General features: G+C 40.6%; 1 protein-coding gene across 2 annotated transcripts in view; it reads right to left on the bottom strand.

Moving 5' to 3' along the window:
• ERCC6 (ERCC excision repair 6, chromatin remodeling factor) overlaps window positions 1-11,233 on the bottom strand; it is a 76,125-nt gene that overhangs the window by 20,196 nt on the left and 44,696 nt on the right. The window contains exons 9-12 of one of the 2 annotated variants that reach the window (XM_019555641.1): window positions 9,105-9,275; window positions 8,397-8,573; window positions 6,818-6,934; window positions 4,997-5,092 (exon numbers count right to left, since the gene is read on the bottom strand). In XM_019555641.1, coding sequence (XP_019411186.1) covers window positions 4,997-5,092; window positions 6,818-6,934; window positions 8,397-8,573; window positions 9,105-9,275 — 561 coding nt within the window. The remainder of the gene's footprint in view (window positions 1-4,996; window positions 5,093-6,817; window positions 6,935-8,396; window positions 8,574-9,104; window positions 9,276-11,233) is intronic. The other variant, XM_019555642.1, reaches the window with a different exon arrangement.

The raw sequence follows: 11,233 nt of genomic DNA, 5'->3' as shown, positions 1-11,233 counted from the left end.
GGGCAGGGGGCTGGACTCGATGATCTCCCGAGGTCCCTTCTAGCCCTAATGTCTATGAAAGTCTATGAAATCTATGAAACAATTTTTTGTTATCCTTAACTTGGAATGCCATCCTCCGCTCCATGATAGCTTTGGCCTTTCTAACTGCCTCCCTACAACTGCGAGCTGAGAAGGTGTACTCCTCTTTAGTAATTTCTCCCTGTTTCCACTGCTTATATGTCCCCCTTTTTGCCCTTAGGCTGCTCTGGATTTCTCTGGTTAGCCAAGGAAGCCTCTTGGCCGCTTTTCCCCCGCATCAGGATCGTGCACCTCTGTGTCTGAAGGATTGCTTCCTTAAGGCACAGCCACCCTTCCTGGGCTCTCAACTCACCAAATCTCTTACCCTGCAGTGCATCACTGACTGAACGCCTGAGCTTGCTGAAGTTAGCCTTCCTAAAGCATGGAGAATTAAATATATGTTATCTACTAAAGCTGCTATACCCACAGCTGGACTTATAAATCAAGAACAAATATTACTTATATGCTTAAGCGGGATCTTTTATTTTATGCTCTTAACTCATTTGTTTGCTCTACTTCAATCACTGAGTAATTAAAGCAGTGAAGAATTCAGAGAAGTTAAACTTCCTATCATGAATTGGTTCTTTTTTTAATTATAAAAAAATGTGGCAAATTCCTAACTGATGGTATATTTTCAATAAAAGAATTAATGTTAATTTTCCTACTCTCAAAAGAAAAACTTAAATTTGCACAAACTAATTTGAGATAAAATTGTGCAAAGGCTAGCAGAAAATCTGAAGATGAGGGAAAACAACTCCAGTTTGGTAAGTAATACTTCTAACTAAAGTGTAGGTGAATTCAATGTATTTGAATAGAACCTGTACATGGGGCTAAGACCAATCTTTACTTCACAGTATTGTACGAGTCATGTCCAATCATCTATTGCTTTAAATACTGTATATAATAATCCTTTTCTTTCAACAGTGAGAAAACTATAGTTAAAAATACCAAAACAACCACAACAAAAAAGAACCTGCCAGCATTGTCAAGTTGTGAATCAGGACACCAAATCCATCTGCTGAGGCCACCGAAGTGATCTACACTATAAAAACTTAGCAAAGAAAGCTTAAATAAAATATATGCTTCAGGGAGAAATGCATATTTGAATATTTCAGTTGTACGTGTGTTTGCTTACTACTAACATAACTCAAAATAGAAATCTGAAACAGCCACACTGCCCCTAGTATCTCCACTTCCTCCCCTCTGCCCTGCAAATAAGGCAAAGTCAGCAAGGAACATTTATAGTTTGTACAGTACCTTATCACATAGGGCCCTTGATCTCTGATGGGGAGCCCTGGGTGTTGTTGCAATAAAAATATTAAATAACTGCATTCAAATTTAGGGTCCAAAGTTTTTAAGACAGTAATAATTTAGGGAGACTTAATTTGAGCGCCTAATATGAATCTTCTCAAAGGAGTCAGTATAAACTCCTGTGCAGCTGCCTTCTGACATTTAAGCCCATAAAAGGCACTTCCAGACGGACACTGAAAATCACTAGTAACATTTGAGAACCTTGGCTACTGTACCATTCCAAGACCAGAAACAGCATAAGAAAATTATTAGTAGTCAGCTTACTCTTAGGGTAGAAACAGACATTGCCTGACGTCTCATTTGTGTCATTTTGGGTACGTCCACACGAGTGCACACGTGTGGTCTGTGGCACTGCAGACCTGTCTGCGGCGCCGCAAATTGCATGCACTGCATATGCAGGTCCTTCATAGTTGGTAGGGTCGGAAGGGACCTGAACAGATCATCAATTCTGACCCCCTGCCATGGGCAGGAAAGGTGATTGTCTAGCCTCCTTTTGAAGACCCCCAGGGTAGGAGCGAGCAGCACTTCCCTTGAAAGTTGGCTCCAGATCCTAGCCTCCCTGACTGTGAAGTAGTGCTTACTGATGTCTAGCCCGAACCTACTGTCAATCAACTTGTGGCCGTTATGCCTAGTTACTTCTGGTAGTGCTTGGGGGAACAGGGACTCTCCCGTTCCCAGTAGGTCCCCCCTGGTAAGTTTACAGATGGCCACCAGATTCCCTCTCAGCCTTCTCTTGTGGAGGCTGAACAGTTTCAGGTCCTGTAGCTTCTCTTCGTAGGGCCTGCCCTGCTGCTCCCTGATCATGCGAGTGGCCCTCCTCTGGACCCTCTCCATGTTGTCCACATCCCTCTTGAAGTGCGACACCCAGAACTGGACACAGTACTCCAACTGTGGCCTGACCAGTGTCGCATAGAGGGGGAGGATTACCTCTTTGGACCTGCTCGAGATGCATCTGTGGATGCACGACAAGGTACAGTTGGACTTCGTGACTGCATCCCCACACTGCCGGCCCATGTTCATCTTGGAGTCAGTGATGACTCCTCCAAGATCCTTTTCTGCCTCTGTACTGACAACCTGTAGGCATGGTGCTTACTGCATCCAGTTCTGGGCTCCACAATTCAAAAAGGATGTGGAGAAGCTTGAGAGAGTCCAGAGAAGAGCCACATGCATGATCAGAGGTCAGGAAAACAGACCTTATGATGACAGGCTGAGAGCCATGGGGCTGTTCAGCCTGGAAAAGTGCAGGCTCAGGGGCGATCTGATGGCTACCTAAAAGTTTATAAGGCCAGGATCTAGGGGAATGTTTGTTTATCAGAGTGCCCCAAGGGATGACAAGGTCAAACATTTATAAACTCCTGCAAGACCATTTCAGGCTGGACATAAGGAAGAACTTCTTTACTGTCCGAGCCCCCACGGCCTGCAATAGCCTGCCATTGGAGGTGGTTCAAACACCTACTTTGAATGCCTTCATGAGACATTTGGATGTTTATCTTGCTGGGATCCTGACCCCAGCTGACTTCCTGCCCCTGGGGTAGGGGGGTGGATTTGATGATCTTCCAAGGTCCTTTCCAGCCCTAATGTCTATGAAATCCTATCTACTGGTTCTCTCTCGCTAGGTGCAGTACCCTGCACTCGTTGGTATTGAATCCCATCCTATTCTCATCCACCCACCCCTGTAACCTGTCCAGATCTAGTTATAGCCTGTCCCTCCCTTCTATTGTGTCCACCTCTCCCCACATCTTAGAGTCATCCACGAATCTGAACAAGGTGCTTTTCAGCCCCTCGTCCAAGTTGCTCATACTTTCCAGCCAGACTTGGGGGACTCTCTCAAGCCCTCAGGGCACCTGTCTGCTTTCCCTGTTCACAGAGAGGCACCCCAGAGAATTGGGGGTGCCTTTCCATAACCAGGGAAGTTGGAGTTCCTTGCTCAGCCAGACCCACTCCCCAGCAATTGCAGAAGACAGGTCTGAGCAGGGAAAAGCCCTGCTTTTCATATTCAGCCAGACCCGCTCCCCAGCGATTGTGAGGGATAGGTCTAGCTGAGTGGAGAAAGCAGGGAGATTACACTGCCCCTCGCTCTGCACCATCAAAAGCAAGACAAGAGACAACATACATTTTGTCCAACAAAGAGGATCAGCTGTGCTGCAAAACGTTAAAGCACACCTGATCCATTTTATTAGGTTACACCTATTTCTAGCCTTGGTGACATAGCAACATGCACTACTACACCAATGATACACTCAAATCTCTTTGGGATGGTGGAAGGGAAGAGGGAGGCACAGAAGATTGAAGGTGATACTATCTATTTTTCTCATACAGACATATGAACATTTTAGCAGTATTCTATATTGAAAATGAGACAACATATGGAAATGTACATTTAACTGTGTATCATATCAAGAAAATCACATTTCTCCTTCAAAGGACAGTTCTATCCTGTGAAAGCTTCTTCAGTGGGACTGGAAAGCGCAGCGCCTGCATAATGCATACTGAGGGGTCAGCTGGATCAGAGGCCGGAAATACAAGACTCACAGAAAAAAGCAGTACATTTTATATAAATTCTATGCCAATTATTGCTCTTAGCTTTTCCTCAGGTGGAAATAATGCTAGCATCTGCTGTGCTGAGTGTCTAGTCATTGACTATTGCAACAGGGACACAGCTCTGAACTGGAGTCTCTGCAAATAAAACCCTTGCAGTTCATTTTAGCTGCTTAAGTCTATCCATGTGTTGTCGTAACAGCATGGATCTTACAATTCTGTTAACTCAACAGTAGAGAAGGGTGAGTACTGGCTATTAAAAGGTACCAGCACATGATGTTGCTTTGTTACTGCTGGCCTGAGCAGCTGGTTAAAGCACTGTATGTAGGATTCTGTAGTCCTCAGAGACTGCACCCTGAAGACCAAAGAGGACAGAAGTTATGGGATATACTGTAAGATTTCACAGGCTGTATATGGATCCTCTGAAATAAATGGGACAAGGAAGTGTGGGATATTATGTGAGCTCACTTCACTTTGCAAGGGAGGGGACCTTCTTAAATGTATGAAGTATACTTCTTCAGACACCATTACTGCATTCTCCCTTCTAGAAGAGTGTTATGGGGCTGAAAGCCAGTGACACTTTTGGGTCTGTACTAGGACAAAGCTGCAAAGATCAGAAATCCTTCTGCCTATGATTGCTCTTTGAGTAGAAATTAAAGCTCCAGGTGGATGCTAGGAAATACTCTCTCTTTCAATAATGGATTCTTATATCCAAGTCAGTATTCAAGCTCGTACTGAACATGTAATGGCTTCCTCAACCACTAGAAGTCTCAAATACCTTTCTTTTTAAAGGACTCCTGGGTATCTTGATTACAAAGGTACTTGAGCAACAAAAGTCCATTGCATTCTATTACTTTTGTCTTTGGGCTCTGCAGTGCAGACACCACCTGCTAATCTCTACAAATTTTGTGAAAATTTTGAGGAAAAAAAAGAACTAATGTTCACAGGAATAGAACCAAAATTGCCATGTGTTTCCCCTCTGAGAACCTGCTCAGGGTCTAGAGAGAGGACTACTGAAGGGCAGTTCGTGTCTTTATCAAAATGGTTACCTTTAGACTAAATGCCATCGTCTACTTTAATTAATGCCAACCTGCATTTCTCCATTGAGGATCTGGTAAACTTCTTTGGAGTCAATGAAATTTTGATAGACTTGACGTTGCTCAGCTGTCAAACGGCAAAACAAGACCTATAAAAAAACCCCATATAGTACATGAAGTTATTTTTTTTAACTTTGTACAATATGAAAATGGCAACAAACGTATTGCACTTTTGATCCAGTAGAAATGTTAAATTAAGACATGCTGTATAGGGCCCATTAGAAATGAGAACCCATAGGAAAAGGTAATAGTGTTAGGATGAGTTTCATTTTCAGTTATTCACTCCCTTATACCAATCTCATACTGATATAATTTTTCAAACTTTACTTTTATTTTGTGTTTTATTGCTTACCTATGTAATGCTGATATTCACTTAAGATAAGGGCTCCCTTCAAGTGATTAAAAAAAAAAATCCCCAAAAAACGAAGTTTACGGGAAATACTTTCAATACTGAATCTATGTCCCTTAAAACTTGCACTCCTTTTAGGACCTCCTGACAAAACAACAGGTTCGCACATAATCTATTCTGTCATTAATCTTTGAATGTGAGCATATAATGATTTTTCAAATGCCCTGTTGGGCTAAAATGGAACAAAATCACTTCCTTGTATCCTGCAGGGCACCAAACATTATGCTGTATGTCAAACTCTGTACAGCTCAGTAACTGACTAGAAGAAAAATCAAATTGTTTCAGTCCACTTATGAAAGAATTCTTCAGGGAAAGCAGCCCACATTGAAACCTTGTTAAAGAGCTGGATTAAAGAGACCAGAAGTCTGTGGGGTGGATATAGTAAGTCCATACTGATGGCTTGCTGTCCACTTCTATGCTCACCCAGTGAGGAATCACTAGCACATCCACTTGACTTAAGATGGCACCTGTTTAAAAAACTTTGAGAGAAGAATGTAGCAAGGTGCAATTGCAAAGCCAGCAGGAAGAGGAGATGGAAGAAAACTGGGAGCACAGAAATGAAATCTGTAGCAAAAGAGGTGGGAAAACCTAACCCAGATTAGAAACAGTTATTCCTGGAACTCACAGATGCTTAAAACAAATGAAAAAAACCACCTTCAGTTATTTCTGAGGTAAGTTCAAGTTTCCCAAAAGCATTCATCTTTAGGAACGTAGCAAGCATGGAAAAGTTCAATCCAAAAATGAGAATGTATTGGAAAAAATGTATTAACACATACAAAACAAAGGTCACAATATAAACTGGTTGACCACCTAACTACCACTGTGAATATCATACATTTCTCTACCAAAATTAACCTCCAAACTACTTAAACAGCAACAGTTTTAATATGCCTACCAGTGATTATCGTTAGGCATCAGAGGAATCATCCTAACGACAGCTCAACTGTTTTGACTTAGGGTGCACATTTTTGGCCATACAAGGCCTGCAGTAATCACTCTCTGTAAACCAAAATGGAATGCCCTTTATGTACCTTTGCTTTTAACATGGAAGTACAGCTGTGCAGGGACTAGAGCATTCCATGCTGGATAGAAGAAACTGTAAAAATAGTCTTTGGAGGGCTTCAGTTCCTTAAAGGTGTAAAGAATGTATCTGCATTTATAAATTCTAACAGGTAATTAACAGATGTTTACAAAATAAATCAGTAGTTGTTCAAGCTACTAGTCACTTTGACCGTCACATTTGGAAACATTAACCACAGAGAACTAAAAATACCAAGGAACTTTTTTGCTTCAGTAAGCACACTGTTGCATATTTTGTTGTCCAAAACCTGCTATCAAAAAAGTTGGGAAGTTTGGCTACAGAATTCGGGAGGAGGATCAAACTCTCCACATATCTTATACAAACCTGTTCATTTTTATCTGGTAGCGAAAGGCTCATTTTCACGTCAGCCTTCATTCTCCGCAGCAAGTAGGGATTTATGGTGTCCCGTAAAACACATGCACACTTGTAGGCAGTTTTTACCTTCAGAAGAAAAAGAGCAAAGATTTGTGTTTAATTTTGTTTCTTAATATAATGCGTTATAGGTGGAAAGTCAGCAAAACTAGCTAGTACAAACCATCCACATTACTCTTCTTTTACCCTTCAGTGGATGTGGTTCATCCTATCTATCTATCTTGCAAATTCCATGACAATTCATGTTACCCAACCACTACATTTAATAAACTGTCTCTCTCATAACAGATACCATTCATTTATTGTGCTCTAATTTGATGGAATTTATTCCATATAAAAGGAGATCAGAAATGAGAGATTTACTGGCAACTGAGACACTTCCCTCAGGCAAGTCCCTTTTATTAATGAATCCTTGTGTGTAATCTTGCATAAAACCCAAAAGCCACATGCAAAACTGCTAATATACAGACTGAAGATCAAAAAGAAGCCTGTTGGAAGCCTGCAGCAATGGTGGTTACCAGACAATACGTGAAGATTAGTGTCCACTTGAGACTATTAACAAAAAAAAAAAAAAAAAAAATCGGTACAAGAAAATCCCTATGATCACAGAAACTAAAGGTCACTCTGGCTTTAAATGCAGCATATGGTTCTGTAATGGGTAATGGATGTGTGAGATGGGTATTAACTATACGTAATGGCTAAAAATACCTTCAATTCTCTTAAAGCAAAACAAAGAATACAATAAATTATTGATATGTAAAAAATCAAAATTAGCCACCCAATTTAGTAAATTACCAACCATGACACAAGAGAAGCACTTACACTAAGAATAAAGAAAAAACTGTAGAAGATTATGTACATAAAACATTACCAGGAAATCTTATAAACAATTCATATTCTAAGCCTCTATATAAAACTTTAAATGTCCAGATCATTTTGCAAGTAATCTATTTACTAATGTAATAAATGTAATGCAGAGATATCCATCAAAAATAAAAAAACCCATGTAAAATACTGAAAACTATATTCTTAAACTACTAAAGATACATTTTAAACAAAGACATACAAACATTTTAGCTTCCAAGATTAAATTTTGTTTTAATAACATTTTCTGTTATGAGAAGGGGAATAGTTTATTTGTTTAAAATTTCTTTCACTTTAGATTTAAAGCATCTCTCTATAGTGTCTGAATTCCAAATATTACAACTGGCGAAGTCAAAATAAAAAAAACAAATGGACATTTCTGTTTAAGTATAAAATATATTCTTTACATTTTTAATCATATAATACGAATCATTTGAAGGCACCTGATCCTGCAAACACGCTTTGTACAAGTGCCCAGTCCTAAAGAGAGGTATGATACCACTGTTACTTACGTGTATAAAAGTTAAAAACACATGTGTAAGCATTCACTGCATCAGGGCCTAACATGCACAGTACAATACACATTTCCAAATGAGTTCTGAAATAACAAAGCAGTTTCCTTTAAAATTAATAATTAACTACTAAAAATATTTTGATGCATATTTACCTGCACAGGAGAGGCATTAGAATATCCTCCCATGGTTATTGGGACAGAAAACTGTTCCATGAAGACAGGCAGCGTTCCCAATTTTCCTGGGAATACAAAGTCAAAGAGGGACCAGAGCTCCTTTAGGTTATTTTGCATAGGGGAGCCAGACAAGATGATTCGATGGGGAGTGCGGAACTATTAATATAAAAAACAAAACAACTCAGTAATAAAACATTTTTGTGAATCAGTTTGTTAGAAAATTCCTGCCTCAGAAGATTACAAGTGTCACATAAATGAAGTGTCATATTTTAAAATGTATAGCACATTACCCCTGAAATATACATGAACTGTTTATGAAATATTATCTATTGAAGAGACAGATCAAATAAAACTTAACAATTATTTTATTTTGGGCTGCTTTAATGATAAAAATAAATTTGTTTTAAAACCCTTTTTTATGGTAATGTACAACATGTTCTAAATTTGTCCTGCCATTAAGCCATTAAAAATCTATAATGATTATTGTAAACAATTAACGCCCTCCCGAAAATATGTACCCAAGCAAGTTAAAAAAAAGTCTTATCTTTTCATTCTTCAAAGTTCAATGATTCAACAGCACATAACATAGCTTCTACCAGGATCCTGTGCCCCCTTATTTTTTCAAGTAACTTATTTTTCTAAAACAACTACTAAATGAAATACTTGGTTTGCTTTCTGATACCGTACCTGTTTGCATGCAAGTGTAATGGCAGCATTTGGATTCCTAATTTTATGACCTTCATCTAAAATTATATAATGCCAGTCATAGCTGTGGATGTTATCCTGCATCAGCCGAATGTATGAATAGGAGGTAATCAGAATGCCATGGCATCCAGCAATTTCATGAATTAGTTTCACCTGCAGTCAAAATGATAGACAGTCAATAATTTCATACTGAAGATATTACATTAAGATCTAGCAAACTGTGAATTTATGATCCTACTGTTGTTAGCCTCCTGCATTTGGGGAAAAAAATGGTACTGTTGTTTTTCAATGAAACGAGTGTAATCAAAGCTGGTCATCACTCACTACAAATGGGCAAATTCATTAAAAAAAGCTGTTTTACTATAATAGTGTGATTCTTAAATAGCTAAAATGACTCAAAATGGATGTAAATATTGTTAAGTTTTGTAGCAGACTGAAACATAGTTTTAAGTCTATTTAGGGAAGAAAATACTGAACTAAAATTCAAGACTTTTGTTTGAAGGTTATAAAAAGATAAACTTCACCGCTGAAATAGATACAGTAGGGCTTGAAAAAACCTATTTCACGTTTAATTGTAGCTAAAGTGCCAAACTTATGCACAAAATAGGAAATAGTTAATGAATTATTTTGAAGAGATACAGAAATCTGTACATTTGGTTAATCCTTTCCTGCATCCTGAACCAAATTCCAGTATTTTCTTTTTTGATTCCTAAACCAATATTTGTAAACCATCAAATTATTTACCTGACTTAAGAGTTCTACCCTTTTCTCATATTCATGTGTCTTAGATGTTTAGGTATAACTCTGGATTTGGGAAAGTATTACTTTCCTTGGCTGCTTTGGTGTTGTTCTGGCCTTAGTATGTCTGCATCTCAATCTTTACTGTTTTATTTTCTTAAAATGCCCTTGAGATGGGTGTTATAATCTTTTTTTATATGCAAAGAAGAGAAACCCTGAACGATTAAGACTACTGACAGACATTAAAGCAGTTACATGGGCAGGATCTGAGGAATTGTGTCTCCCATCTCCAAAAGACCACGACTTGCCAGGTCACACTATTTTGGGGATTAGGCATAAAATTCTCTCATTCATAATCATAGGTGGCAGAAGGCTGGGGCTAATGGGGCTTAGCTCCCTCAAACACGGGGCAGTGAGTAGGGCCACAGGGCAGCCTGGGTGCAAGCTCTGAGCAAGTACAAGAGAGAAGGAAGGGCATGCACAGACAGACATGAAGCCATAGCCTGCAGCAGCCCAGTGCAATGTACAGCACTGCCCACTACAGCAGATAACTCTGGCGTGGGGAAAGGTTGTGGGGAGACAGATAGAGGGCCCCATAATGAGAGAGTGGAGCAGAGGCAGGGGAAGGGCTGGGACGAATGGGGCCCTGGGGCGAGCTGTGGAAGGGCTGGAGCCCTAGCAGCTTGTTCAGGTGCGCAGGGGGGCTCCCACTGCTGTGTGCATAGCAGCAGAGGCCCGGGGGGGCATATGGCCTCCAGATCTGTGTGAGCAACAGTGGTGGGCTGTGGGCTGGAATCTGAACACTGCTGCTGTTGCTCGGGAGTGGTATGAAGCCATGTGCCTGCCCCTGCTTGGCAGGAAGGGAGTGCAGCACAGTCAGTGTGCCCCCCTCCCCCACATTTTCTCCCTACACCTGTGATCTTAGTTGTGTAGCTGCCAGATGCTAGTACATGGGGGGCCCTGGATCAAAAGCCCATGGGGCTCCCTTGACCAGGCAGGTTTTCTACCTTGCCCTGTGGGGCTTGCACATGCACTACAGGGCAAGGTATTTAGAGGCAGTGTGAACAACTGAGGTGCTGGAAACTCTTGGCTCCCCAGCTGCCCCTGCCTCAGATGTAGAAGTGGCACCTGGGAGGCATGGAATTCCCTGTACCATGGCTGTTTCTTTCATGGGTGCTTTGAAAAGGTACCTAGGTGTGCAACTATGAGCTGCAAACCCCTTTTTTAAAGGTGCGGTCACAAGCCCAGCACTGGATAGCCTCTACCCAACATTGGGTTCACAATGCTTCCTAATGTCCCTCCGTGGAATCAGGCAGCAGAGAGGGTGGGGGAGAGTGAGGACCTAGGTCTGCCCCCAGCCAGATGCCACTGAA

This window comes from Crocodylus porosus, unplaced genomic scaffold (assembly GCF_001723895.1).
Source record: "Crocodylus porosus isolate Cpor-Errol unplaced genomic scaffold, CroPor_comp1, whole genome shotgun sequence".
NCBI lineage: Eukaryota > Metazoa > Chordata > Crocodylia > Crocodylidae > Crocodylus > Crocodylus porosus.
Note: the sequence above shows the minus strand (reverse complement) of the source record. Positions and strands in the feature narration are given on the sequence as shown.